The sequence below is a fragment of the Tarenaya hassleriana genome, unplaced genomic scaffold (genome assembly GCF_000463585.1).
Source record: "Tarenaya hassleriana unplaced genomic scaffold, ASM46358v1 Cleome4, whole genome shotgun sequence".
Lineage (NCBI taxonomy): Eukaryota > Viridiplantae > Streptophyta > Magnoliopsida > Brassicales > Cleomaceae > Tarenaya > Tarenaya hassleriana.
In genome coordinates, this window is record NW_010966881.1 from 608934 (window position 1) to 633769 (window position 24836).

A 24836-nucleotide genomic window follows, 5' to 3' on the forward strand; every position below is an offset into this window, starting at 1 on the left:
CAATTCTACCCACAAACAATCACGCAACGATCACTCATAATTTGATGTCGCACATCTCACTATGCCACGCAACGTCCTGGCGAAAACTCGGCTCGATCGATCCCAATCGCGACGCTTTGTCCTCTGGTGGGGGTTTGGTTCATCCGTCATCAAGTCTGGTCAGGCCCGGGCCAACCCCATTGGCCGTCTTCTCTTTCCCGGTTAAAAATTAAATTTTCTTCCAATTTTTCTGAGCCTGGTCCGGCGGACCAGATTTTTGGTCAGCCGGAGCAGTTCTCTTCCCCCTGGTCTGGTTCGCCTCTTGGTCAGTCGATCCAGTTCGGCGGACCAGGACTGGTCAGCCACGGACCAGGCTATTCTTCCCCTCTCTCGGTCCGATTCTTGGTCAGGCGGAGTCTGTTCCCTCGGAACACGTCTGGTCCGGCAGACCAGAACTGGTCAGCCCCGGACCAGGCGTGTTTGTTTTCTCCGGTCCGCCTCCTTTCTTCTGGTCCGGCGATGCGCGTAACCTCGGAACACGTCTGGTCCGGCGGACCAGACGTGTTCTTCTCTCGGTCCGTTCTCTCTTCCCTGGCTCGGCGGACCTCACGTGTTTTGTTCCAGTCCTGGTCCGGCGGACCGGGACTGAAACCTTCTTCTTCCTCCCGATTTTCTCCGATTCTGTTTCGATTTTTCTCACTCTAATCAATTCAGGGTTGCTTCTAAATGCCAATTAAACATAGATTTACATCCCTAGACATGTTCTAAGCCTCAAACACGCAAGGAAATCTGGAATTGAACCATCAAACATTGAAAACGAGATCACACAAACTCAACTCAAGCCACTCACCTTGTTCTTGAGCTTATCCAAACTCGTGTGCATTCCTCGTGGCTCCACACGAGGCGTGAAGCTTCGGGACACGTCTGGGCACATCCCTCTTGGTTCCTCCGAGCTCCTTTCTCTCTTGTTCGCCTCCTCTCTCTCTCCCTTTCTCTCTCTTTTTCTTCTCCTCTTTTTCAGCTCGCCATGGCTAAGTTTGGAGGTTGGGAGGGATTTATCTCGCGGGAGAGAGATCGCACGGGCTGAAATCCAGGCTCAGAGGCGAGCCTGCAACGTCCTCCAGGCGTCGGGCGGTGGTTGGACGCGTGTGGCTTCAATTTCCGACGACCGAAACTCGCAACAGAGCGAGCTGGGAACTGTCGGGTCCCGGTCCGCCGGAACAACTCCTGGTCCGCTGGACCGGAATCTTATTTTTTTTTTTCGAATTTTCTTCCCAGTCCGCGCTGTCTGGTCCAAGTCCGGCTGAGTGGTTGGTCCGCCCCGGACCATTCCTGGTCCGGCAGACCAACCCCTCTTTTTTTTCTTCTTTTTTTTTCTTTCTTCCTTCTTTCTCGATCCTTTCCGCACGTGATGATCCTCGTGCCTCTCCTCGGGTTTCGGGGTATTACACCAGGCACCTATTGATTCCAATGAGGGGGAATCGACAGCCAATTCTCCGATCAACACGGTGGAACAAGTTGATTCTACTTCAGATACACGTAGTGACCAGCCCCTCGTTGTGAACAATGTTCAACCTACTGCTACACTTCGCCGCAGCGCACGGGAATGAAAACTACCATCTGAATGGTGGAAATCCACCACGTCTCAACTTGCAGTGGCACACCCCATCGATAAGTATTCCACTCTAGAACATTTTGATGCTAACGAACGAACGTAGTTTTTTGAGTGTCATTGAGCAGAGCTTTGAACCAAGTTCCTACAATCAAGCAAAAGACATCCCTGTATGGCAGCACGCAATGGCTGATAAAATTCAAGCTCTTCAAAAGAATGGCACTTGAGAGATCACTGATCTTCCACCAAATAAACGGGCTATGGGCTGCAAATGGGTGTTCAAAATCAAGTACCATAGCAATGTGGAAAATGAACGCCATAAAGCTGTAGAAATTTGCGGAATAATAATTTTTATTGATAATCAAAACAACATATAAATAGATGAAAGTCTTACATTGAATAAGTAAAGTAAACATAATGACAAATATTTCTAAATATATATTTTCCGTATTTAATAAGATCTTCAATATACGATATATCTTGTAATATTCTTCAAGATCCGGTATATCTCAACATCCCCCTTCAAGTTGGAGCGTGGAGATCATGAAACGCCAAACTTGCAGAAAAGATGATCAAACGCATGTCGTTTGAACCACATCACCTTGGAATTTGTGTCAATGGAAGATATAACTAAAAAAAATAATCAAACAAACGATTGCGCTGCAACTTTGGCAATACGCAAAAAAGAATCGTTTGATGATAACAACAAAAAAAGACGACAATCGCGGTGCGAAAAAGGAGTCTCGAGAATAACTTTGATTCATCCGAGATTGAAAGGCAACTATGCGAAAGCATTTAGTGATAACAAACTTTTTGCAAGAATAAGATGATTGGCGGCTATGCGAATAATCTTTTGAAGCATGTGGGATTATGAGAGAAATATAAAAAGAAAAAAAAATGACTCTCTTATTCTTAAAAAAAAAACTCAAAATGGTATTACCACTGGATCGCTATATCAGCATCTTCATCTTCAATTTCATTATCAATCATCTTTTTTTATGAAAAAAATAACAAATTAGAAAAAAACCAGAAACTCTGATACCATGTAGAAATTTGCGGAATAATAATTTTTATAGATAATCAAAACAACATATAAATAGATGAGAGTCTTACATTGAATAAATAAAGTAAACATAATGATAAATATTTCTAAATATATATTTTCCGGATTTAATAAGATCTTCAATATACGATATATCTTGTAGTATTATTCAAGATCCGGTATATCTCAACAGCTAGCCTTGTTGCCAAAGGATACACTCAAACACAGGGGGAAGATTATCACGACACATTTGCACCGGTAGCTAAGCTGCCAACGGTGAGGGGGCTTCTTTCTCTTGCTATTAATCTTGATTGGCAACTGTGGCAGATGGATGTCAAAAACACCTTCCTACAAGGCGATCTTGAGGAAGAGATTTTTATGACTCCTCCACCAGGTTACACACCATCACTCAAGCCTGGCCAGGTTTGTCGCTTACAAAAATCCATATATGGCTTGAAACAATCTCCCCGAGCTTGGTATTCCAAGCTCTATGATGCTCTCACAGCTAAGGGTTTTGTTCGTAGCAATTCTGATCACTCTTTATTCAGTTTTACGAGTGCTTTGGGTATTGTCGTTCTTTTAATATACGTTGATGACATAATTCTACCTGGAAATGATACTTTAGGCATTACAAACACCAAGAAATATTTGCAATCTATTTTTGATATAAAAGATCTCGACATCCTTAAATATTTTCTTGAAATTGAAGTTACCGATACTACTAATGCCTTGTTTTTGTCTCAGCGTAAATACACTCTTGACTTACTCAAAGAAACAGGAAAAATCGAAGCTAAACCCGTTCGAACTCCAATTGAAGAGCATTTCAAAGATCAACGTGAGGGGGAATCACTACAAGATTCGGAACAATATCGTCGCGTTGTAAGTAAGTTAATCTATCTCACAATTACACGTTCTGATATAAGCTTTGCTGTTCATCAGGTCAGCCAATGGATGCACTCTCCGACGACGACACATTGGCAAATGGTGGACCGCATACTCAAATACCTAAAAGGAACACCAAACAAAGGCATTTGGATGGCAAACAACAAGCACACCGAGCTAGTGGCGTACTGCGATGCAGATTGGGCTGGAGATCGGAATGATCGCAAATCAACTACGGGATACTGCACCTTTGTGGGAGGAAACTTGGTCACATGGAGGAGTAAGAAACAAACCATGGTGGCAAGGTCGAGTGCGGAAGCGGAGTATAGAGCTATGGCAAACACGACGAGCGAAATCATGTGGCTGCAACAACTACTGAAGGATCTCGGAGTCACTACAGCACAACCGACAACTTTGCATTGTGACAATCAGGCCGCATTACACATAGCTGCCAATTCAGTCTTCAACGAACGAACGAAACACATTGAGGTAGACTGCCACTTCATCCGGGAGAAGATCGTGCAAGGGTTGATAACAACAAAGTATACTCGGAGTGAAGACCAAGTAGCAGACATCCTCACAAAGGCGACAAGCTCTTTTGTTCTTAACCGGATTCTTTTCAAGATTGGTCTCATCGAATTTCGCCGACCAATCTTGAGGGGGAATGCTGAAGAACAAGAGAGTAATCAACACAACAGGAGCAGACTTGAGGAGCAAGAAACCATCAGAATAAGTGAAATGCAAGCCACCTAACGTCCATGGGTGTGCATGTGTACATGATCAGATGGGCTATGAATGGATTAGGCCCAAGGTTGGTCCATTACACCTGATCAGATGGGCTGCAAGTTAATAAAGCCCAATCCGGCCCAATGAGGAAATGGAAACAAGAAAAATGGAAAGAAGATCATCACAACCAAAATCAAGCAAGCAATATGTTTCTTACCTTATTTGTACATAGCCGTTAGCCTCTTTCCATTCTGTATATCTCAAAATTTCTTTATATGTACAGCAACAGATGAAAACAAACAATTAAGGGAAATAAAGTGAATTCTTTGTATATTCACCCCTTTGAAGCCCTAGCTCATACCTATCTTCTTCTTGGTTCGAAATCGGGCAATCCCTCAAGTCCCAATCTGTCCTTTTGTTCTGATCAACACTTAAATCTCTTCAAAATCAAAGTTTCTTCATAGTATCAGAGCGTTAAGTCCTTGACGCTTCTGAATTTGTTTAAAGCTTCATTTCTTCTCCATTCAGTCTTGTGCAACCATGGATTCTCGGTCCAAACTTATTCCAATCACCCTAAACTTATTCCAATGACACCACCAAATCGCTTTGGGAGTCCCTACAAAATATGTATGGTAACCATCAGCCTTACAACTGATGAGATGAAAGGGTTAAAACAACTTCTTCAATCTCTCAACAAAGAAAGTGGTAACTTATCTCGTCTCTCTTCTATTATTATTGATTCGGGTGCCACAACTCATATGTTTTATGATGATAAATGGTTTGAAAGTATGACACCTAGTCTTGGCGTGGTAACGGTTGCTAATGGAAAACACGTTCCGGTTAAGGGCATTGGTAAAATTCGAGTATTTGATCGCTTACTTACAGCTCTTTATATACCGGATTTTCATGCTAATCTTCTGTCCATTGCTAAATTTGTGGAAGAAAACCCTTGTCGTATTTTTTTCGATGCTAATGGTGTTTCGTTTGAGGATATTGAGTCGGATCATGTGTTTGGCAAAGGCACAAGTACGGGCAATCTTTTTTTCATTGAAGAACTTCATTCTAGCTTTCTGTCTATTTCACCTAGTGTGTGGCATGCTCGATTTGGTCATCCACACTCTAAAGTTTTGCACTTACTTGTTCCCCAAGTCAAGTTAGTTGATCACATTTATGAAGCTTGTATCTTAGGAAAACATTGTCGGACGATTTTTCCGCATTCTACTACTATCTATGAGCATGCTTTTGATTTAGTGCATTCGGATGTGTGGACTGCACCTTGTTTTTCTCGTGATAACTTTAAATACTTTGTCACCTTCATTGATGAAAAATCCAAATATACTTGGATAACACTTTTAAAACATAAGAGTGATGTTTTTGGTGCTTTGAAAAACTATGTGACTTATGTGTCTAATCAATTTGGTGTTAAGATCAAATGTTTGAGAACATATAATGGTGGCAAATACGTGAGCTCAAAATTCCGGGAATACCTTCTGCAACTCGGCATTGTCCATCAACGATCATGCTCTCATACCCCACAACAAAATGGTGTGGCTAAACGGAAAAACCGACATTTGATGGAGGTAGCACGCACTCTTCTATTTCATCGGCATATCCCTAAGGGATTTTGGGGTGACGTTGTCAAAGTAGCATGCTATCTCATCAATCGCCTCCCGACCCAAGTGCTCAATGATCAATCACCTCATGAGGTACTCTTTCACTGTCGTGATTCTTTTGTCCACTTACGCGTGTTTTGGTGTGTTTGCTATGCTCAAATAGATGAAGGGCAACGCACCAAGCTTGATCCAAAAAGCATTCGATGTATCTTCCTTGGCTATCCGGCAGATAAAAAAGGATACACCTGCTACCACCCTCCTAGCAATCGGATTTACACGTGCCGGGATGTAATCTTTCATGAGGAAATTGGCTACTTCGGAGAAAAGAATTGGGAATCATTGGAGAAACTTGCAGACCAAGGGACTGACTACAACACTTCTCTTATGAATTTGATGACTTCCATTCGCTGTATTGGGGCACAAGCTGATGAAGGGACACCATCTCCCTATCTTCATGCAGATGGTATCACTCATGCTCCTCTTACTTCCATGCAAGATGTTATTCAAACTAACAATGCAGGAAATGATACAATAGATGACATGCATGTCCTCGGAGACTTATTTGAGGGGGAACATGATACTGCATACCAAGCACCTATTGATTCCAATGAGGTGGAACCGTCAGCCAATTCTCCGATCAACACGGTGGAACAAGTTGATTCTACTTCCGATACATGTAGTGACCAGCCCCTCGTTGTGAACAATGTTCAACCTACTGCTACACTTCGCCGCAACGCACAGGAACGAAACCACAATCTGAATGGTGGAAATCCTCCACGTCTCAACTTGCAGTGGCACACCCCATCGATAAGTATTCCACTCGAAATATGTTTCGAGACGCACTCTAAAAATGTTTTAATGCATTGTAAACATGTTTTAATGCATTCTAAACATGTTTGGATGCACTATAACTTGTTTAGACGAACTCTAAACATGTTTCACCGCATTCTAAATATGTTTCGACACCCTCTAAAAATGTTTTAAACATGTTTGGATGCACTCTTAGTATGTTTCGACGCACCTTAAACATGTTTGGATGCACTCTAAATATGTTTTGACGAACTCTAAACATCTTTTGTTGCACTCTATACATGTTTCGACGCACTCTAAACATGTTTGGACGCACTCTAAACCTGTTTGCGCGCATTCTAAACGTGTTTGGTTGCACTCTAAACGTGCTTATACGAACTCTAAACATGTTTCAATACTCTGCAAGTATATTTTGTCGCACTCTAGACATGTTTCAACGCACTCTAAACATGTTTGAATACACTCAGTATGTTTCGATGCACTCTAAATATGTTTTGACGAACTCTAAACATCTTTTGTTGCACATTAAACATGTTTCGATGCACTCTAAACATGTTTGGATGCACTCTAAGTATGTTTCGATGCACTCTAAACATGTTTGGATGCACTTTAAGTATGTTTTGATGCACTCTAAACGTGTTTTGACGAACTCTAAACATCTTTTGTTGCACTCTAAATATGTTTTGACGCACTCTAAACATGTTTCGATGCACTCTAAACATGTTAGGATGCACTCTAAACGTGTTTGGAGGAATAGATGTGTTTGGATGCACTTTAAACGTGTTTTCACGCACTCTAAATATGTTTAGACGAACTCTAAACATGTTTCGATGCATTCTAAATATGCTTCGACACACTCTAAAAATGTTTCGATGAACTCTAAACATGTTTGGATACTCTCTAAAAGTATTTGGACGCACTCTAAACGTGTTTGGACGCACTATAAACGTGTTTAAACGCACTCTAAACGTGTTAGGATGCATTCTAATTATGGTTGGATGCACTTATTTCGATGCTCTCTAAATATGTTTGGATGCACTCTAAGTATGTTTTGACGCACTCTAAACATGTTTGGATGCACTCTAGATGTGTTTGGATGCACTCTAAGCGTGTTTTGGTGCACTCAAAACATGTTTAGACGAACTCTAAACATGTTTGGATGCACTCTAAAAATGTTTTAATGCACTCTAAACATGTTTGGATGCACTCTAAACATGTTTAGACGAACTCTAAACATGTTTCGATGCACTCTAAATATGGTTCGACGCACTCTAAAAATGTTTTAATGCACTCTAAACATGTTTGCATGCACTCTTAGTATGTTTTGACGCAGTTTAAACAAGTTTGGATGCGCTCTAAATATGTTTCGACGTGCTTTAAACATGTTTCGACGAACTCTAAACATCTTTTGTTGTACTCTAAATATGTTTCAACGCACTTTAAACATGTTTTGACGCACTCTAAAAATGTTTTGATGCACTCTAAACATGTTTGGATGCACTCTGAACGAGTTTGGACGCACTCTATACGTGTTTGAATGCACCATAAGTATGTTTGGATGCACTCTAAACATGTATCGACAACTCTAAAAATGTTTCGATGCTCTCTAAACATGTTTGGATGCACTCTAACTATGTTTTTCCGCACTCTAAACATGTTTGGATTTACTCTAAATGTGTTTGGACGCACTCTAAACATGTGGATGCAGTCTAAACATGTTTAGATGCACTCTGAACGAGTTTGGACGCACTCTATACGTGTTTGAATGCACTATAAGTATGTTTGGATGCACTCTAAACATGTTTCGACAACTCTAAAAATGTTTCGATACTCTCTAAACATGTTTGGATGCACTCTAACTATGTTTTGCCGCACTCTAAACATGTTTGGATTTACTCTAAATGTGTTTGGACGCACTCTAAACATGTTTCGACGCACTCCAAATATGTTTTGAAGCACTCTAAACATGTTTGGATGCACTCTAAATATGTTTCGATGTACTCTAAACATGTTTCGACGCACTTTAAAAATGTTTCGATGCACTCTAAACATGTCTGGATGCTCTCTAAGTATAATTTGGCGCACTCTAAACATGTTTGGATGTGTTGAAATAGACGAGGTTTTGGATGAATCTACGTGAAGGCTGTTGCATATGAAGTTGCATATGCACGAGTACCATGAGATTGCTTGGATTACAAGGATAAGGGCATTAAATCACAATATGGACGTTGGGCACTTGCACACCAAGAAACAACCACTTTACTTCATCTCCAAATCTTCCAACAACCTCATTAAATGCTGCTGCACATGCACAACTCCAACAGCTAGTTCATTAATGATTGTTCTATTTCCTTTCTCTATAAATAGCATCCTCTTGTACTAGAATGAATTATCTGAATAAGATCTCTCTTTGTTCACTTCTTTTCTCTCCATTCCTTCTATGCTTGTTCTAGATTTCTATATGGCATCAGAGCGCTAAAATTTTGAATTTGCACAAATTCTCTATTTGTTTTGGCAATGGAAAGATCAGATTTGAGTGTTGTGCCCGTTGTATTCAACGGTGAAAACTACTTTTAACGTGTTGTGGGCTGAATTAGAGGAGTTTCGTCCTCTTACAACTGATCTCAAGGTTCTCACGGAAAGAATGGAGCAAGACAAGGTATTTTCGTTTCTGCTCACCCTTGATAGGTCATACAACGGTCTGGTTTATCATATTCTCCGCAACAAGACTCTTCCGGCATACAACGAAGTGTGTATGCTCATAAAAAGGGAAGAAGCTGGAAAGAACCTGTTTGCTGTATCAAGTGAATTTGCTCACTATCGTAAGACGAACTTTCATACAAAGGAAAAGAAAGACCTGTTGTGTGATCATTGCAAGAAACCAGGGCATGTAAAAAAAAAGTGTTGGATTCTTGATCCCCATTTCAAACCACCTAAATTTAAGAATCCAAACAAAGGTGTTGCAATGCAAGCTTCGCAGGATGATGTCTTTACAAAAGAGAATGTTGAATGCATCAAGCAATTCATCCAAGCCATTCAAGAATCCAAACAACAAAGGTGCTGCAATGCATGCTTCGCACGCTGACCTAGGCAACAAAAGCAATACAATACAAGCTTCGCAAGATGATCTCTTTACAAAAGAGAATATTGAATGCATCAAGCAATTCATCCAGACCATGAATCTCAACAAGCAGAATGGTAACGATGGTAAAGCTTTCTTCAACTCTCATTATAAACCTGTTATTATTGATTTAGGAGCCATTCATCACATGTTTTCTGATTCAACTCGTTTTAAAAACATCAAAATGGCCAAAGGATCTATTACAGTTGCTAATGGGGTGAATGCACCAATTAAAGGACAAGGAACTATTACAATGTTTGATAAAGAACTTTCTACTCTATATGTTCCAGATTTCACTACAAACCTGATTTATGTCCCAAAACTCATCAAAGATATTGATTGTTCCGTCACATTTGATTCGAATGGTGTTGCCTTTTAGGATACTAAGTCAGGTCATATGTTTGGAAAAGGAGCATTGAAGAATAATCTCTACTTAATTGAAGACTCAAGTTGTTCTTCTGCATTTGCTTTTAATTCTGTTTGGCATGCTAGGTTAGGACATCCTTACAAAGCTCTTAAGCTTCTCTTACCTAAAGTTGCTTATGATCATAAGTTATGTGAGGCTTGTATTCTAGGAAAGCATTGTCGCTCTGTTTTTCACGATTCACAAACTATCTATGAAAATTGCTTTGATCTTGTTCACTCTGATGTTTGGATTGCACCATGTCTTACTAGAGATCAAAATAAATACTTTGTTACATTCATAGATGAAAAATCTAAGTACACATGGTTAACTTTGTTACCAACAAAGGTTGGTGTGTTTGAAGCATTTATAAACTTTCATGCTCTTGTGTCTAACTAGTTTGGTGTTAAGATCAAGTGTCTACGAACAGATAATGGAGGAGAATTCATTAGCAGGCAATTCAATGAATTCACATCGAGACATGACATTGTGCATAAAAAATCTTGCCCTTATACCCCTCAACAAAACGGGGTTGCTGAGCGCAAAAACCGTCATCTCATGGAAGTTGCAAGGACCATAATGTTCCATAAGAATGTACCGAAGAAATATTGGGGAGATGCGGTTTCAGTGGCTTGCTATGTGATCAATCGTTTGCCAACACGAGTTCTTAATGATACATCACCTTATAAGGTGATACACGCACCGGCTTCGGAGTTGTATAGAGATGGCCCAATTGCAATCACCGGCACTCGCGAAGGAGGCGCTCGAATTCACTCTTGGGAAATAGATGGAATCGAAGGGGAATTACGGGACGATGGCTCAATCACCGGCACTTCTATGAAGGCTCTCGAACTCAAGCCAAAGTCGAAACAAGGGTAAAAGATAGATAATATTCGGACAAACCGAAAAGAAAACTCGGACACACCGAAGCTCATCGTCGGACACACCAACGGAAAGATAGTTTGGAGAAAATTCTCAACAAACAAAGTCTCAAGCATAAGCTCGAATTTCATTCACCAAATCTGATCAAAATGATGTCTTACAACTCATATTTAAAGAGAAAACAAAGGCTCCAACAGCTAGTGCATTAAATGCACAAAACACATGCAAGACTACTCATAAATGTGCCTAGATTTTGAAAAATATAGCTGTTGGAACTTCTTAGAATTTGTTGGGCTGGGCTTTTACTTTGATTTGGGCTTGAATTGGGCAGCTTATGGGCCTGCTTCGAAGTCATTGGGCCTAAGAGCTTTCGACCTTGATATGGAACACATTCCGGGTCAAGTCTTGGCCGAAAAACTGAAACGTTATTGTCATGATCCCGGACTCCGTGAATACTTGAGTGACAGCCTTGGATAGCATGACGCGAAGCACTCGAGCTCTAGCATGAGTAAGAGGGGGCTCGGGTCTATGGCTTGCTCGGGGAGCCTTCGCGTTGTGCACGTCAAATCTCGTTCCCGCGGCTTCGAATGATCTTGTGACGTTATGATCATCCGGCAAGAGTCTTGACGCCTGATGGGTCAAGTCTTGAACATCTTCTAGAGCTCCTTCCGTTAAGCTCCCGTCCTCGTCCAAGTTGCTAGCTCCGATGTCCTCATCATTCCCTCCCCCTTGAGAAGGTTTTGTCCTCAAAACATGCTTACCTACATCAAACGGGTCCAAGTCAGCATCGTTAAATACGTAAGTCAAATTTTTCATACCTTGATTGCGGGTTTTGTCGAGATATTCGCCAAGTGTATGAAGATTTTGTTCTCGCGCTTCTCCTCGTTCAAAAGGTTCATCCTTCTTGATTGTCCTTGGGTTTAAGATGGTGTTACGCCTTGAGGCATTCATGGTGCAATGGTAGACGCATTTGGCTCCTTGAGCACTGATGAACCGTGGAGGCACACATGTGGGATTCGTCGGACTCTTCTCGTCGTCCATGCACGAAATCTGCAATGTAGTACCAATTCCTTGATCATAGACAAGAATAAAGAGTAAAACGATGTTACCGCGTAAGCTTCTCGTATCAAGGTGGGCAAGCTGCATATATTCGCTTAAGTCGTTGAATGGCCTCTTTGGGATTTGGCCGGTAGATGTCAAAACTTTCTTTGTAACAATCCCCACTTCCTTCACATTCAGAACCTGCGAACTTCGATAAACTTCTAGGGAAACAATTTTGTTAGTGTGCTCCTTGAAATGCTCGCAAGAATATTCCTTTTGAAACTTTGCCATTATTTCTTCATGTTCCCATATATTCTCAACCAAGTATGAATCATAAACAAGAATAAAAATAGGAATAAATTTACCGGTTTTTGCTCCAAGTTCTTGACTTATGATCCAAGTACGGTTGTTGGAGGTGTCATTTATCTTTGTCGATGAATTGATCAGGATTTTTAAATCCTCATTTCGTGTAACCACTTCTAAAGCATCTATTCTGATGCCATGTAGCTCTTCATCGACATTGATCACACTTTTGAGTACTTCATTGAGCACGAGATCGGAATCCTTAATCGTTTCTTTTTCTTTGGTTACATGTTCGGTTACCGCTTTGGATGTAACATCGGATTCATCTTCAAGGTTCCTTACATCAGCCTTGTATGTCCCGCCATCCTTGATGAGATTCTTTCGTTGGTTGGGACAATGACATGCCACATGGCATTGGTTCCTACACATGTGATACATGCCCTCACGAGTTTGATTAGTACATGAGGAAAACGTTTTGTTACCTAGTGAGGTGACTCCTTTTAGAATCACGATGGTTTCCTCCTCTCGGGCATCAAGATCGGTCGCCTTGCCTTGGTCTTTGATTTTGACAAGGTTGTTGCGTGTAGGTGTTTGTGCTCGTATGCATTCATCCTTGGCATTTTGCCGCTCTTCATTCACATTTGCCAAACTTTTGGGTTTTGTTTCCCTCACAAAGCCAGGGTTCTCGACCGTTTCTTTCTTTTCGGTCACGCTCTTGTTCTCCTTGTCGGATGGAGCTTCGAAATCTTCCTCAAGGTGTCTCCCCACAGCCATCGCGATTGAGTTATATACCCCGTTATCCTTGATGCTCACCTCTTGTCGGATGGAACTTCCACTGGGCAAATGACTTTGGTTCCTACACTCCGAACACAAAACCTCACAAGTAAAATGAGTACACGAGGAAGAAGTTTTGTTACCTCGTGTGTGGACTTCTCTTTTATATAAGATAGTTTCGTCCTTTCGAGCATCACGATTTTGCGCCTTGATTGGGTCTCCGGTATCGGAAAAGTTTCCGTGTATAAGTGTTGGCGTTGGCATTCGTTGGCACCCATTCTTTGACGGCTTCTTGTTCATTTGTCGCTCTACTTGAATTGCCGTATGCACAAGATGTCTCAAGTCACGATATACGTGTGGGTTTACCTTTCTAGCGATTCGGTCTTTCAAGCCCTCTAGAAAGTGTGCCATGAGATCTTCTTCATTGTCTTCGATTCTCAAGTAAGCAAGGAGTTGTTCAAATTCTCCAAAATAGTCATCAACCGTCTTGTCTCCCTGCACATTGTTGTCAAATCTATATTGTAATTCACGAAGACAATGTCGAGATACATACCTTTTTCGCATGAGGATTTTCATCTCCTTCCAAGTGGAAACCGGTTCATAATGTGCACGTCGTCGATTTCGTTCTTCTCGTTCCCACCACATGATGACATCTTCGGCAAGATGGGCAGCCGCATAGTGAATCTTCCTTCGGTTCGTCAAGGAATAACATTCGAAATTGGCATCCATTTGGCGCTCCCACTCAAGATAGACATCGGGCTCCTCCTTTCCAATAAACACGAAAGGTTTGAACTTTGGATCAGCCCTCTCATCACGAGTTGGTCGACGATATTCTCGGTCATATGGATCCTTGAATCGGCCATCATCAAGGGGTTCATGGTGAGGCCTCTTTAGATTTTTAGGCATGGTTCTCTTCCCCTCACTTTGTTTGTTTAGCTCCCTAGCAGATTCCACGGGTTCGCTCACCTCCTCAAGTCGTGTGAGACGATCTTGAATCTGCTGGATCATCCTATAAACCGAACTGTCACTGGATACGTTTGCCATCGATACTGAGAAAGCAAGCCACGGTATATGCAAGTAACAAAACGTGCAGCACGATTTTTAGGCATGGTTCTCTTCCCCTCACTTTGTTTGTTTAGCTCCCTAGCAGATTCCACGGGTTTGCTCACCTCCTCAAGTCGTGTGATACGATCTTGAATCTGCTGGATCATCCTATAAACCGAACTGTCACGGGATACGTTTGCCATCGATACTGAGAAAGCAAGCCACGGTATATGCAAGTAACAAAACGTGCAGCACTAAGTCCGAACAAATATAGCAGAAGTGTTCAACGTGCAACAATGTCATGTACAAGCTAAAACATGCACCTCACGCAACAAGTAACGTTCGGTAATGACACAAATGCAAACAGATTTCGAAATGATCAAAGTGAATGAAAGGAACAATACAACCGTGGGGGAAGGCTGTGATTCAGGACGCCGAAGAGCCTTCCCAAGTCAGGACCCTAATCGATCTCCTGCAAGACACGAGATAGGTTGTTAAGTTTGATTGCAATGAGATGTAATCGTCGGATGTTCTTCAGTCAGTTTACGAGCATGGTTTCGAGGTGTAAAAATTGAAATTTCAGACAAAGCGACCTATGGTTGGATTCGTCTTTGAAAGAGGAAGAGTTTGATATATGGCTCGATAAATAATTCAAAGTTTAGCACAACCAAAACAGTCAAATACTGATGATATGTCAAACTGAACGAAACTAGAAGTTAGGAACGAAATTAAAACCGAAGCGAGAAGCAAGGAGCGATCTCACCGAGGAATCTCGGCCATAGGATTGAGCAGCTCTGATACCAAAATGATACACGCACCGGCTTCGGAGTTGTATAGAGATGGCGCAATTGCAATCACCGGCACTCGCGAAGGAGGCGCTCGAATTCACTCTTGGGAAATAGATGGAATCGAAGGGGAATTACGGGACGATGGCTCAATCACCGGCACTTCTATGAAGGCTCTCGAACTCAAGCCAAAGTCGAAACAAGGGTAAAATATAGATAATATTCGGACAAACCGAAAAGAAAACTCGGACACAATGAAGCTCGTCGTCGGACACACCAACGGAAAGATAGTTTGGAGAAAATTCTCAACAAACAAAGTCTCAAGCATAAGCTCGAATTTCATTCACCAAATCTGATCAAAATGATGTCTTACAACTCATATTTAAAGAGAAAACAAAGGCTCCAACAGCTAGTGCATTAAATGCACAAAACACATGCAAGACTACTCATAAATGTGCCTAGATTTTGAAAAATATAGCTGTTGGAACTTCTTAGAATTTATTGGGCTGGGCTTTTACTTTGATTTGGGCTTGAATTGGGCAGCTTATGGGCCTGCTTCGAAGTCATTGGGCCTAAGAGCTTTCGACCTTGATATGGAACACATTCCGGGTCAAGTCTTGGCCGAAAAACTGAAACGTTATTGTCATGATCCCGGACTCCGTGAAAACTTGAGTGACAGCCTTGGATAGCATGACGCGAAGCACTCGAGCTCTAGCATGAGTAAGAGGGGGCTCGGGTCTATGGCTTGCTCGGGGAGCCTTCGCGTTGTGCACGTCAAATCTCGTTCCCGCGGCTTTGAATGATCTTGTGACGTTATGATCATCCGGCAAGAGTCTTGACGCCTGATGGGTCAAGTCTTGAATATCTTCTAGAGCTCCTTCCGTTAAGCTCCCGTCCTCGTCCAAGTTGCTAGCTCCGATGTCCTCATCATAAGGTATTGTACAAACAAAAAGCTTCCATTGATAACTTACGTGTATTTGGTTGTATATGTTATCCTAGAATTCCCGAAGGGCAGAGAAGTAAGCTTGAACCAAGAAACCTTAAGTGCATGTTCATTGGTTACCCAACTAATCAAAAGGGGTTCAAGTGTTATCAACCTGAAACCAAACGTGAGTTTATCTCAAGAGATGTCACATTTGATGAAGACAATGGGTACTTTGCGGTAAAGGATTGGAAGAGCTTGGAAACTCTCATAAATTCTTTCCCTGATTATAATGCGTCATTATTACACCTCTTAAAAGAAGTGCAGGAACAACCAAACAATGGTAGTGGGCTCAATGAAGAATCAAGGGACAATCAGGAACATCAAGACGAAAATAATAAGTTCCAAGATCAAGAAAGTGGTGAATCATGTGAAGACCAAGAGCAAATTCAAGACCCAATGAATGAAACTGATGAGGTGCAAGAACCACATTATCAAGAATTAAACACCATTGAACAAGAGGGAGAACCACTCATGACCGACAATAAAGAGGAGCATAACGATAATATGCCCACCGAGTCTGCTAACTCCCATGATGCTCAAGTCCTTCGTAGAAGCACAAGGCTAAGAACTCAAGAAAACCAAGTTCTTCGAAGAAGCTCAAGACCAAAAGCTCTGATCTCAGATTGGTCCAAAAAATGGGTTTATTTCAATGGCCATGATGTGGCTCATCCTATTCAAGAAGTATATTCTATCTCTAACTTTTCATATAATGAGCAGGTTTTCTTGAGTAAAATTGATCAGGAGAAGGAGCCATGTTCGTTTGACGAAGCTAAGGAGCACCACGTGTGGATAAGTGCAATGAAGGATGAAATCGATGCACTTGAAAGAAATGACACTTGAGATGTTGTATCCCTTCTAGAAAATAAAAAAGCTGTAGGCTGCAAGTGGGTTTTCAAAATAAAATATCGCAACAATGGTGATATTGAGAGATACAAAGCTAGACTCGTCGCAAAAGGGTTTACACAAACCTATGGAGAAGAATATATTGAAACCTTTGCTCCTGTTGCTAAGTTACCTTCAATTCGTATCATTCTTTCTCTTGCAACTAATCTTGATTGGGATTTGTGGCAGATGGATGTAAAAAACTCTTTTCTTCAAGGTGAATTTGAAGAAGAAATATACATGCAGCCACCTCCTGGATACCTTGAAGACCAAGAAAATGGGAAGGTTTGCAAGCTTAAGAAAGCAATCTATGGACTGAAGCAATCCCCGCGTGCATGGTATCACAAACTACACAAGGCACTTATTACACATGGATTTACTAGGAGTGAAGCTGAACAGTCTCTCTTTACTCTTCAAGGAGACCTTGGTATAATAGTTCTTCTCATTTATGTTGACGATATAATTATTGCTGGAAGTGACAAAAAGGGTATTCAAGATACTAAAACCTTTTTGAAAAAGGCTTCTGACATCAAAGATCTAGGCGAACTCAAATACTTCCTTGGCATTAAAATTTCTCGTTCAAGAAATGGATTATTTTTATCTCAACGAAAGTATACTCTTGATTTGTTTAGTGAGACAGGAAAGCTTGGAGCAAAACCTGCTCGAACTCCACTTGAAGTAAATTACAAGGATCCACGCGAGGGGGAATCTTACAAGGATATTCATCAATATCTTCGCGTTGTTGGTAAGCTTATCTACCTTACTATCACAAGATCTGATTTATGTTTTGGTATGAATCAGGTAAGTCAATGGATGCATGCTCCTACAACACAACACTGGAAGATGGTTGATCGGATCCTCAAATATCTGAAAGGATCGAAAATCAACCTCGGGCTACTGCTTGTTTGTTGGGGGCAACTTCGTGACATGGAAAAGCAAGAAGCAAACTGTTGTAGCAAGATCAAGCGCTGATGCTGAATACAGAGCCATGGCTAACATCACTTGTGAATTAATGTGGATAAAGTCACTACTGCATGATCTCGGGATCGAAATACTCGAACCGATACCACTGCATTGCGACAATCAAGTTGCCATTCATATAGCTACAAATCATGTATTTCACGAGAGGACAAAGCACATTGAAGTCGACTGTCACTTCATTCGTGAGAAGATTGATCAAGGAATTATCTCTCCGATGTACACCAGAAGTTCTGATCAGCTCGCAGACATATTTACAAAGGCCACAAACTCCCTTGTCCTTGACAAACTCCTTTTAAAGATTGGTCTTGTTGGTTATCCACAACCAATCTTGAGGGGGAATGTTGAAATAGAGGAGGTTTCGGACGACTCTACGTGAATGTTGATGCAAATGAAGTCGTATTTGCACGAGTACCATTGGATTGCTTGGATTACAAGGAAAAGGGCATTAAATCACAATATTGGCATTGGGCACTTGCACACCAAGAAACAACCACTTTACTTCATCTCCAAATCTGCTAACAACCTCATTAAATGCTTCTGCACATGTACAACTCCAATAGCTAGTTTATTAATGATTGTTTCTCTTTTCTTTCTCTATAAATAGCATCCTCTTGTACTAGAATTATCATCTCAATAAGATCTCTCTTTGTTCATTTCTTTTCTCTCCATTCCTTCTATGCTCTTCTTTAATATATATGATTGTATATTTGTTTGACTCCATGCATATCATGCACGTCCCCAACCATCCATGCATGTCCAAAGCTATAGTCGTCCAATAATCCACCGTAACTTCTTCACTAACATTCCCCCTCAAGATCGACTTAGAGAAATGTCGGGAAGTCGATCTTGCCGAGTATATGTTTCCATGCTTGTGTCGGTTCCCCCTTAAGCGTGAGATCATCTCCTATGGCGGTTCCTTTGGCTTATCCACCATTGCATGTGTTCTTTTATATTTCATTTTCTGTATAGGCTCAAGAGAATTGTTATATAACACAAGGGAGACCGCGGTACTCCGTTTGAAACAATAGTTATAGTGTAAAAGTGCGATGATATGTCTTTCGTCAAACAAGAGTAAAAACAACGCTTTAATATGTATGAATGCTAAGTTTGATATTCTTGAGACATGAAACATCACTTGTAAGATGAGTTGAATGTTTGATTTTGTATTTAAACAAAACATATAATTCAAATGTTCATTAAACAGTAGAAACATGTCATTTATACCTTTTGCATGATCAAGTGTATTTTTTACTAGTATATTTTGCTCATTATGCAACACATGACTATGTTCTCCGGGTTCAAAAACATAATATTTGAGAATAATTTTATCAAACCTGGAGTTGTTGAAATTCATAGGTAATGTCATGTCTTTTCCGGACCTTTCTCCATGCAATAACGCTTGTCGCCATATATGGACTTTCTTTGTGTCCGTGAGTATTTGTTTTTCATCCCAACGTTCTATCATGAATGTATTCTTTATTTTCTGTCTAATGACACTTAAGACACCAAATATTTCATTAGAAAAAATAAACTCAAAGTGAATTGGAGAAAACAAGGAATGACAAACTCTATTGTCGATGAATTGGAAGGACATGATCGGGTTTTCTATTGGAAGAACAAAGGGGGCAAGGTAGTTCTCCATAGGTGATGCCTCATTTTTGGGGTTATTTGACTCCGTTTGTAGGTCATCATCCTTCACAAACTCCATGTGTTTCCCTTCTTCTTCTTTGTTTGAGCAACCCGATTCTACATCTCCCGTTTGCTTGACTTCTTCGATTTGTATCATTTCTTCTTCATTCTCTTTATTAGATTGTCTACCCAACGCGTTATCATCCACACACATAGGAGTGTTCTCCACACATTCCCCCTCACGTTGTGGATGAATGGGCGTCATGCATTCAAGGAAGAAGTCTCGGACAGTTTGGTCGGTCATGTTCTCTTCCGACAACTGTCCGTGTTGGTCACTGTTTATGATGTTCTTAGTGCGTTCTTCGCACCACAAAAACTTTGCCTCCATAAGGGATATTTTCCCGTTGGCTTTTATTACCTGCAAAAATAGTTTGTTGTGTGTACCATCTAAAAATCCAAGAAAAGTGTAGAGTTTACGCGTTTCGGTGCTTAGATTGGGATGAAGCCCTTCAATGTTATCCCAAACTCCCTTAAACGCCATATCTCTTTGCTCTTCAATCATGTCATTCCATGCAATTTGGAGCAGCTTGAACTTCCGAATGTATTCAAAGGTAGCTATGACTTTAAAATTTTCATATGACAATTGGTATGTCATTTTTCTCTCCTCTTTTAGTTTTGATTTTTTTTTCAAGAGGAATATGGGTTTTTTGAAGAAAATTTATATAGCGGAAAAGAGATTAGTGGTTACCATGGATCTTGCTCTGATACCATGAAGGAAATTAGATTGGGAGATTAGAGAATGAATGATAAGAAATTTAAAGAGTAAAACATTAGAAGAAGAATGACATGAAGATGGTGATGTTGTCGTAAGTGTATCATAAAATGAGAGAATAATTCACCTTATTATTCAAAATAAATGTGTACAATATTAGGATATAATCAAAATATGAAAATGAAATAAAATAAAGGAAACATACGAACCACATAACGGCTACGTGTATATAAGGCAATATTGGACATATGATTGCTTCTTGCTATAATTTGGAGATTCCAACGTCCATATAATCTTGTGCATGGTCTACGGAGCATATCTTGTCTTCATTGATAACTTTCCTTGTATATACCAACGATCATATATATGATTGTCGTCCACGTATGTATATTTGTTTGACTCCATGCATATCATGCACGTCCCCAATCATCCATGCATGTCCAAGGCTATAGCTGTCGAATAATCCACCGTAACTTCTTCATTAACATTTCTATGCACTCTAAATATGTTTCCACGGACTCTAAACATCTTTTGTTGCACATTAAACATGTTTCGATGCACTCTAAACATGTTTAGATGCACTCTAAGTATGTTTCGATGCACTCTAAACATGTTTGGATGCACTTTAATTATGTTTCGACGCACTTTAAACATGTTTTGACGAACTCTAAACATCTTTTGTTGCATTCTAAACATGTTTCGACGTACTCTAAACATGTTTTGACGCACTCTAAAAATGTTTCGATGCACTCTAAACATGTTTGGATACACTCTAAAAGTGTTTAGACGCATTCTAAATGTGTTTGCACGCACTCTAAACGTGTTTGGACGCACTTTAAACGAGTTTATACAAACTCTAAACATGTTTCGATGCTTTCTAAGTATATTTCATCGCACTCTAAATGTTGGTTTTAATGCTCTAGGATACTCCGTGATATGACATTTTGACTATGTGATGACTCGTTGCTTTATGAATACATTACATTACCGTTATATGATTGGCATGTTTGTTATATTGCGGTTATCCTTGAATCATCATAGAATGATTCTAAACACCCTGGTCAGTTATCATTGTGGGAACAATGATGAATTAAGACTAGCATGAGGTGTGATTGATGCATTGGATGCATATCACAATCATGGGTACTCGTTGTGAATGAGTGACTGGTTGACCCGCATGAGATTGTCACATGGACAGAGTCATGACTTGAATCTCATACAGCGGTTCGTTCTTGGATCCTCAGACCTGAGATGTCTAGAGTATCTGATGTGAGGAGTGGCGTGTCTTGATTGCGTCAAACGTCGTCTTTAACCGGATGATTATAACGGCGTTGATCAGATACGTTCACGAATCATATGGAGATAGTAGACATGCAATATGGGACTTGTCACCTCCTTAACAGGAGAGATATCGCTGGGCCCTCTCGTGGAAGTCGGACTATGAAAATGCGTGGCCACGCTATAGATGAAGTTGCATCTATTTTATTAGTCGATTTGCCAAGACGAGAAAGCGGTTGAACTTGAAGGGTGGCTCAAACCATGCCCTTGTTCAACACATGATATCGTGAGATAAAGGATCAGAACTCGAGCTGTTATTGCCTTGGTTAGATCACCTCTAACTCAATTCAACGTGGGTGGTCATAGGGTCTTGCTAGGGGCTAACCATGACTTGTAGATCGGGAATGGTTCTCGAGGCCGCTGCCACTGCGAATGGGCCTACAGGGTCACACACCATTAGGGATGGACTTATATGTGAAGTTTCAGAAAGGATGACTTGGATTTGGTCGGAAAAACGGTTTTCGGATCAAATCAGAGTGTCGGGACGTTTTCAGCCTTCTGACTCGGACCGAGTCAGTACTTGACTCGGACCGAGTCAGTTCCGTGCGAGTCGAAGCCCAGAAAGTGTTTTGGGCTTGGCTGATGTTTTGACTCGGTCGAGTCAAAGTTTTGACTCGGACCGAGTCAATACTAAATGGGCCGAGTCAAGAGTTGACAATGGGCTTGGGCTGATTCGTAGCGAAACCCAACAGAGCTACCCTTCAAGTTCAACTGCTTTCTCGTCTTGGCAAATCGACTAATAAAATAGATGCAACTTCATCTATAGCATGGCCACGCATTTTCATAGTCCGACTTCCACGAGAGGGCCCAGCGATATCTCTCCTATTGAGGAGGTGACAAGTCCCATATTGCATGTCTACTATCTCCATATGATTCGTGAACGTATCTGATCAACGCCGTTATAATCATCCGGTTAAAGACGACGTTTGACGCAGTCAAGACACGCCACTCCTCATATCAGATACTCTAGACATCTCAGGTCTGAGGATCCAAGAACGAACCGCTGTATGAGATTCAAGTCATGACTCTGTCCATGTGACAATCTCATGCGGGTCAACCAGTCACTCATTCACAACGAGTACCCATGATTGTGATATGCATCCAATGCATCGATCACACCTCATGCTAGTCTTAATTCATCATAGTTCCCACAATGATAACTGACCAGGGAGTTTAGAATCATTCTATAATGATTCAAGGATACCGAAATATAACAAACATGCCAATCATATAACAGAATGTAACGCATTCATAAATCAATGAATCAATACAAAGTCAAAATGTCATATCACGGATCATCCTAGAGCATTACAACCAACAATCTCCCACTATGCTCTATGATCTATCCTACAAGCATCTAATCCCCATACCCCTAACATGACCATCATGTTTTGACGAAGGGAGAGGCTTCGTCAATGGGTCGGCAATATTATCATCCGTCGACACTCTGCTTATCTTCACGTCTCCTCTGTCGATGATTTCTCTGATCAAGTGAAATCGCCTGAGTATGTGTTTGGATCTCTGGTGTGACCGGGGTTCCTTAGCTTGCGCAATCGCACCATTGTTGTCACAATACAACTCAATGGGATCTGCAATGCTAGGAATGACGCCCAGGTCTCCCACGAATTTCCTGATCCAAACAGCTTCCTTAGCTGCATCCGATGCTGCTATGTACTCGGCTTCTGTAGTCGAATCTGCCACGGTTGGCTGTTTGGAACTCTTCCAACTGATAGCCCCACCGTTCAGGCAGAAAACATAACCTGACTGCGATCTGAAGTCATCTCTGTCGGTTTGGAAACTAGCATCGGTATAACCACTTATAGCGAGCTCGTCTTCCAATCCGCCATACACCAAGAACAAATCCTTAGTCCTTCTCAAGTACTTAAGGATGTTCTTGACCGCAATCCAGTGAGCCTCACCTGGTGTAGACTGATATCTACTAGTCATACTCAATGCATATGATACATCCGGACAAGTACACAACATGGCGTACATGATGGATCCAATTGCCGAGGCATATGGAATCCTACTCATGCGCTCTTGCTCATCCTGTGTCTTTGGACACTGAGTCTTGCTAAGAGCAACGTCATGTCCCATTGGCAAGGCACCCCTCTTGGAGTCTTGCATCTTGAACCGATTCAAGACCTTGTCAATGTATGTACTCTGACTTAGACCAAGAAGCCTTCTCGATCTATCTCTATAGATCTTGATTCCTAGAATATAGGCGGCTTCTCCTAAGTCCTTCATCGAAAAAACTGATCCTAGCCAGGATTTTACTCCTTGCAAGGTAGGAATGTCATTTCCGATGAGCAATATATCATCCACATAAAGTACAAGGAAGACCACTGCGCTCCCACTGACCTTCTTGTAAACACATGACTCATCTTCGTTTTGCAGGAAGCCAAACATTTTGACTGCCTCGTCAAATCGAAGATTCCAGCTCCTCGAAGCCTGCTTCAATCCATAAATGGATCTCTGAAGCTTGCACACCTTCCTCGGACTCTTAGGATCAACAAAACCCTCGGGTTGTGTCATGTACACATCCTCGAGCAAATTCCCGTTAAGGAATGCGGTCTTGACGTCCATATGCCATATCTCATAGTCATAATACGCAGCTATGGCCAGCAGAATCCGTATGGATTTAAGCATCACAACTGGTGAAAAGGTTTCATCATAGTCTATACCATGAATCTGCCGAAACCCTTTCGCGACGAGTCGTGCCTTATAGGTATGCACGATGCCATCCATGTCGGTTTTCTTCTTGAAAACCCACTTACATCCAATGGTCTTAATACCATCGAATGAGTCGACCAAAGTCCATACTTTGTTGTCGTACATGGACTGCATCTCAGACTCCATGGCCTGGTGCCATTTCTCGGAATCGGAACTCGCCACAACCTCTGAATACGACGTAGGCTCGTCATGTTCTAACAACATGAGTTCATCGTTTCCAGTCACAAGAAAACCATATCTTGTAGGCTCTTGGCGAATTCTACCAGATCTCCGAGGTTCACTAGGAGGTGCTGTCTCAACAACTTGTGACACAGGTTGAACTGATTCGCCCTGTTCACTCGGTTCCTCCGATCATCTCGAAGGCATCAGTTCCTTCGAGTTGTTTCTGCAACTCAGCCGACATAGATCCGAGCATCAGACAGGTCACGTCCAGGTTGTCATTGATGTGCTTATGGTAAGCATCTCTGACAGCCCTGGGCGCATTGGCCGCTGGTTCATC

At 41.3% G+C, this 24836-nt stretch overlaps 1 protein-coding gene across 1 annotated transcript; it reads right to left on the reverse strand.

Moving 5' to 3' along the window:
- Window positions 1–11907: 11907 nt before the first annotated feature.
- On the reverse strand, window positions 11908–15244 carry LOC104823223. The gene is made up of 3 exons (XM_010554686.2): window positions 14463–15244; window positions 12477–14259; window positions 11908–12120 (listed from the first exon to the last, which is right to left on the reverse strand). The coding sequence occupies exons 2-3, from the start codon at window positions 14230–14232 to the stop codon at window positions 12002–12004; spliced, it is 1875 nt and encodes a 624-aa protein (XP_010552988.1). The 5' UTR covers window positions 14233–14259; window positions 14463–15244; the 3' UTR covers window positions 11908–12001.
- Window positions 15245–24836: the final 9592 nt, after the last annotated feature.

Bases quoted from the DNA above. Each gene is read 5' to 3' on its own strand.
- LOC104823223 (XM_010554686.2), bottom strand. From the start codon at position 14,232: ATGGCAAACGTATCCAGTGACAGTTCGGTTTATAGGATGATCCAGCAG. The intron at 12,121-12,476 runs GTAAATTTATTC...ACTACATTGCAG, and splicing joins AGAACTTGGAGCAAAAACCG to ATTTCGTGCATGGACGACGA.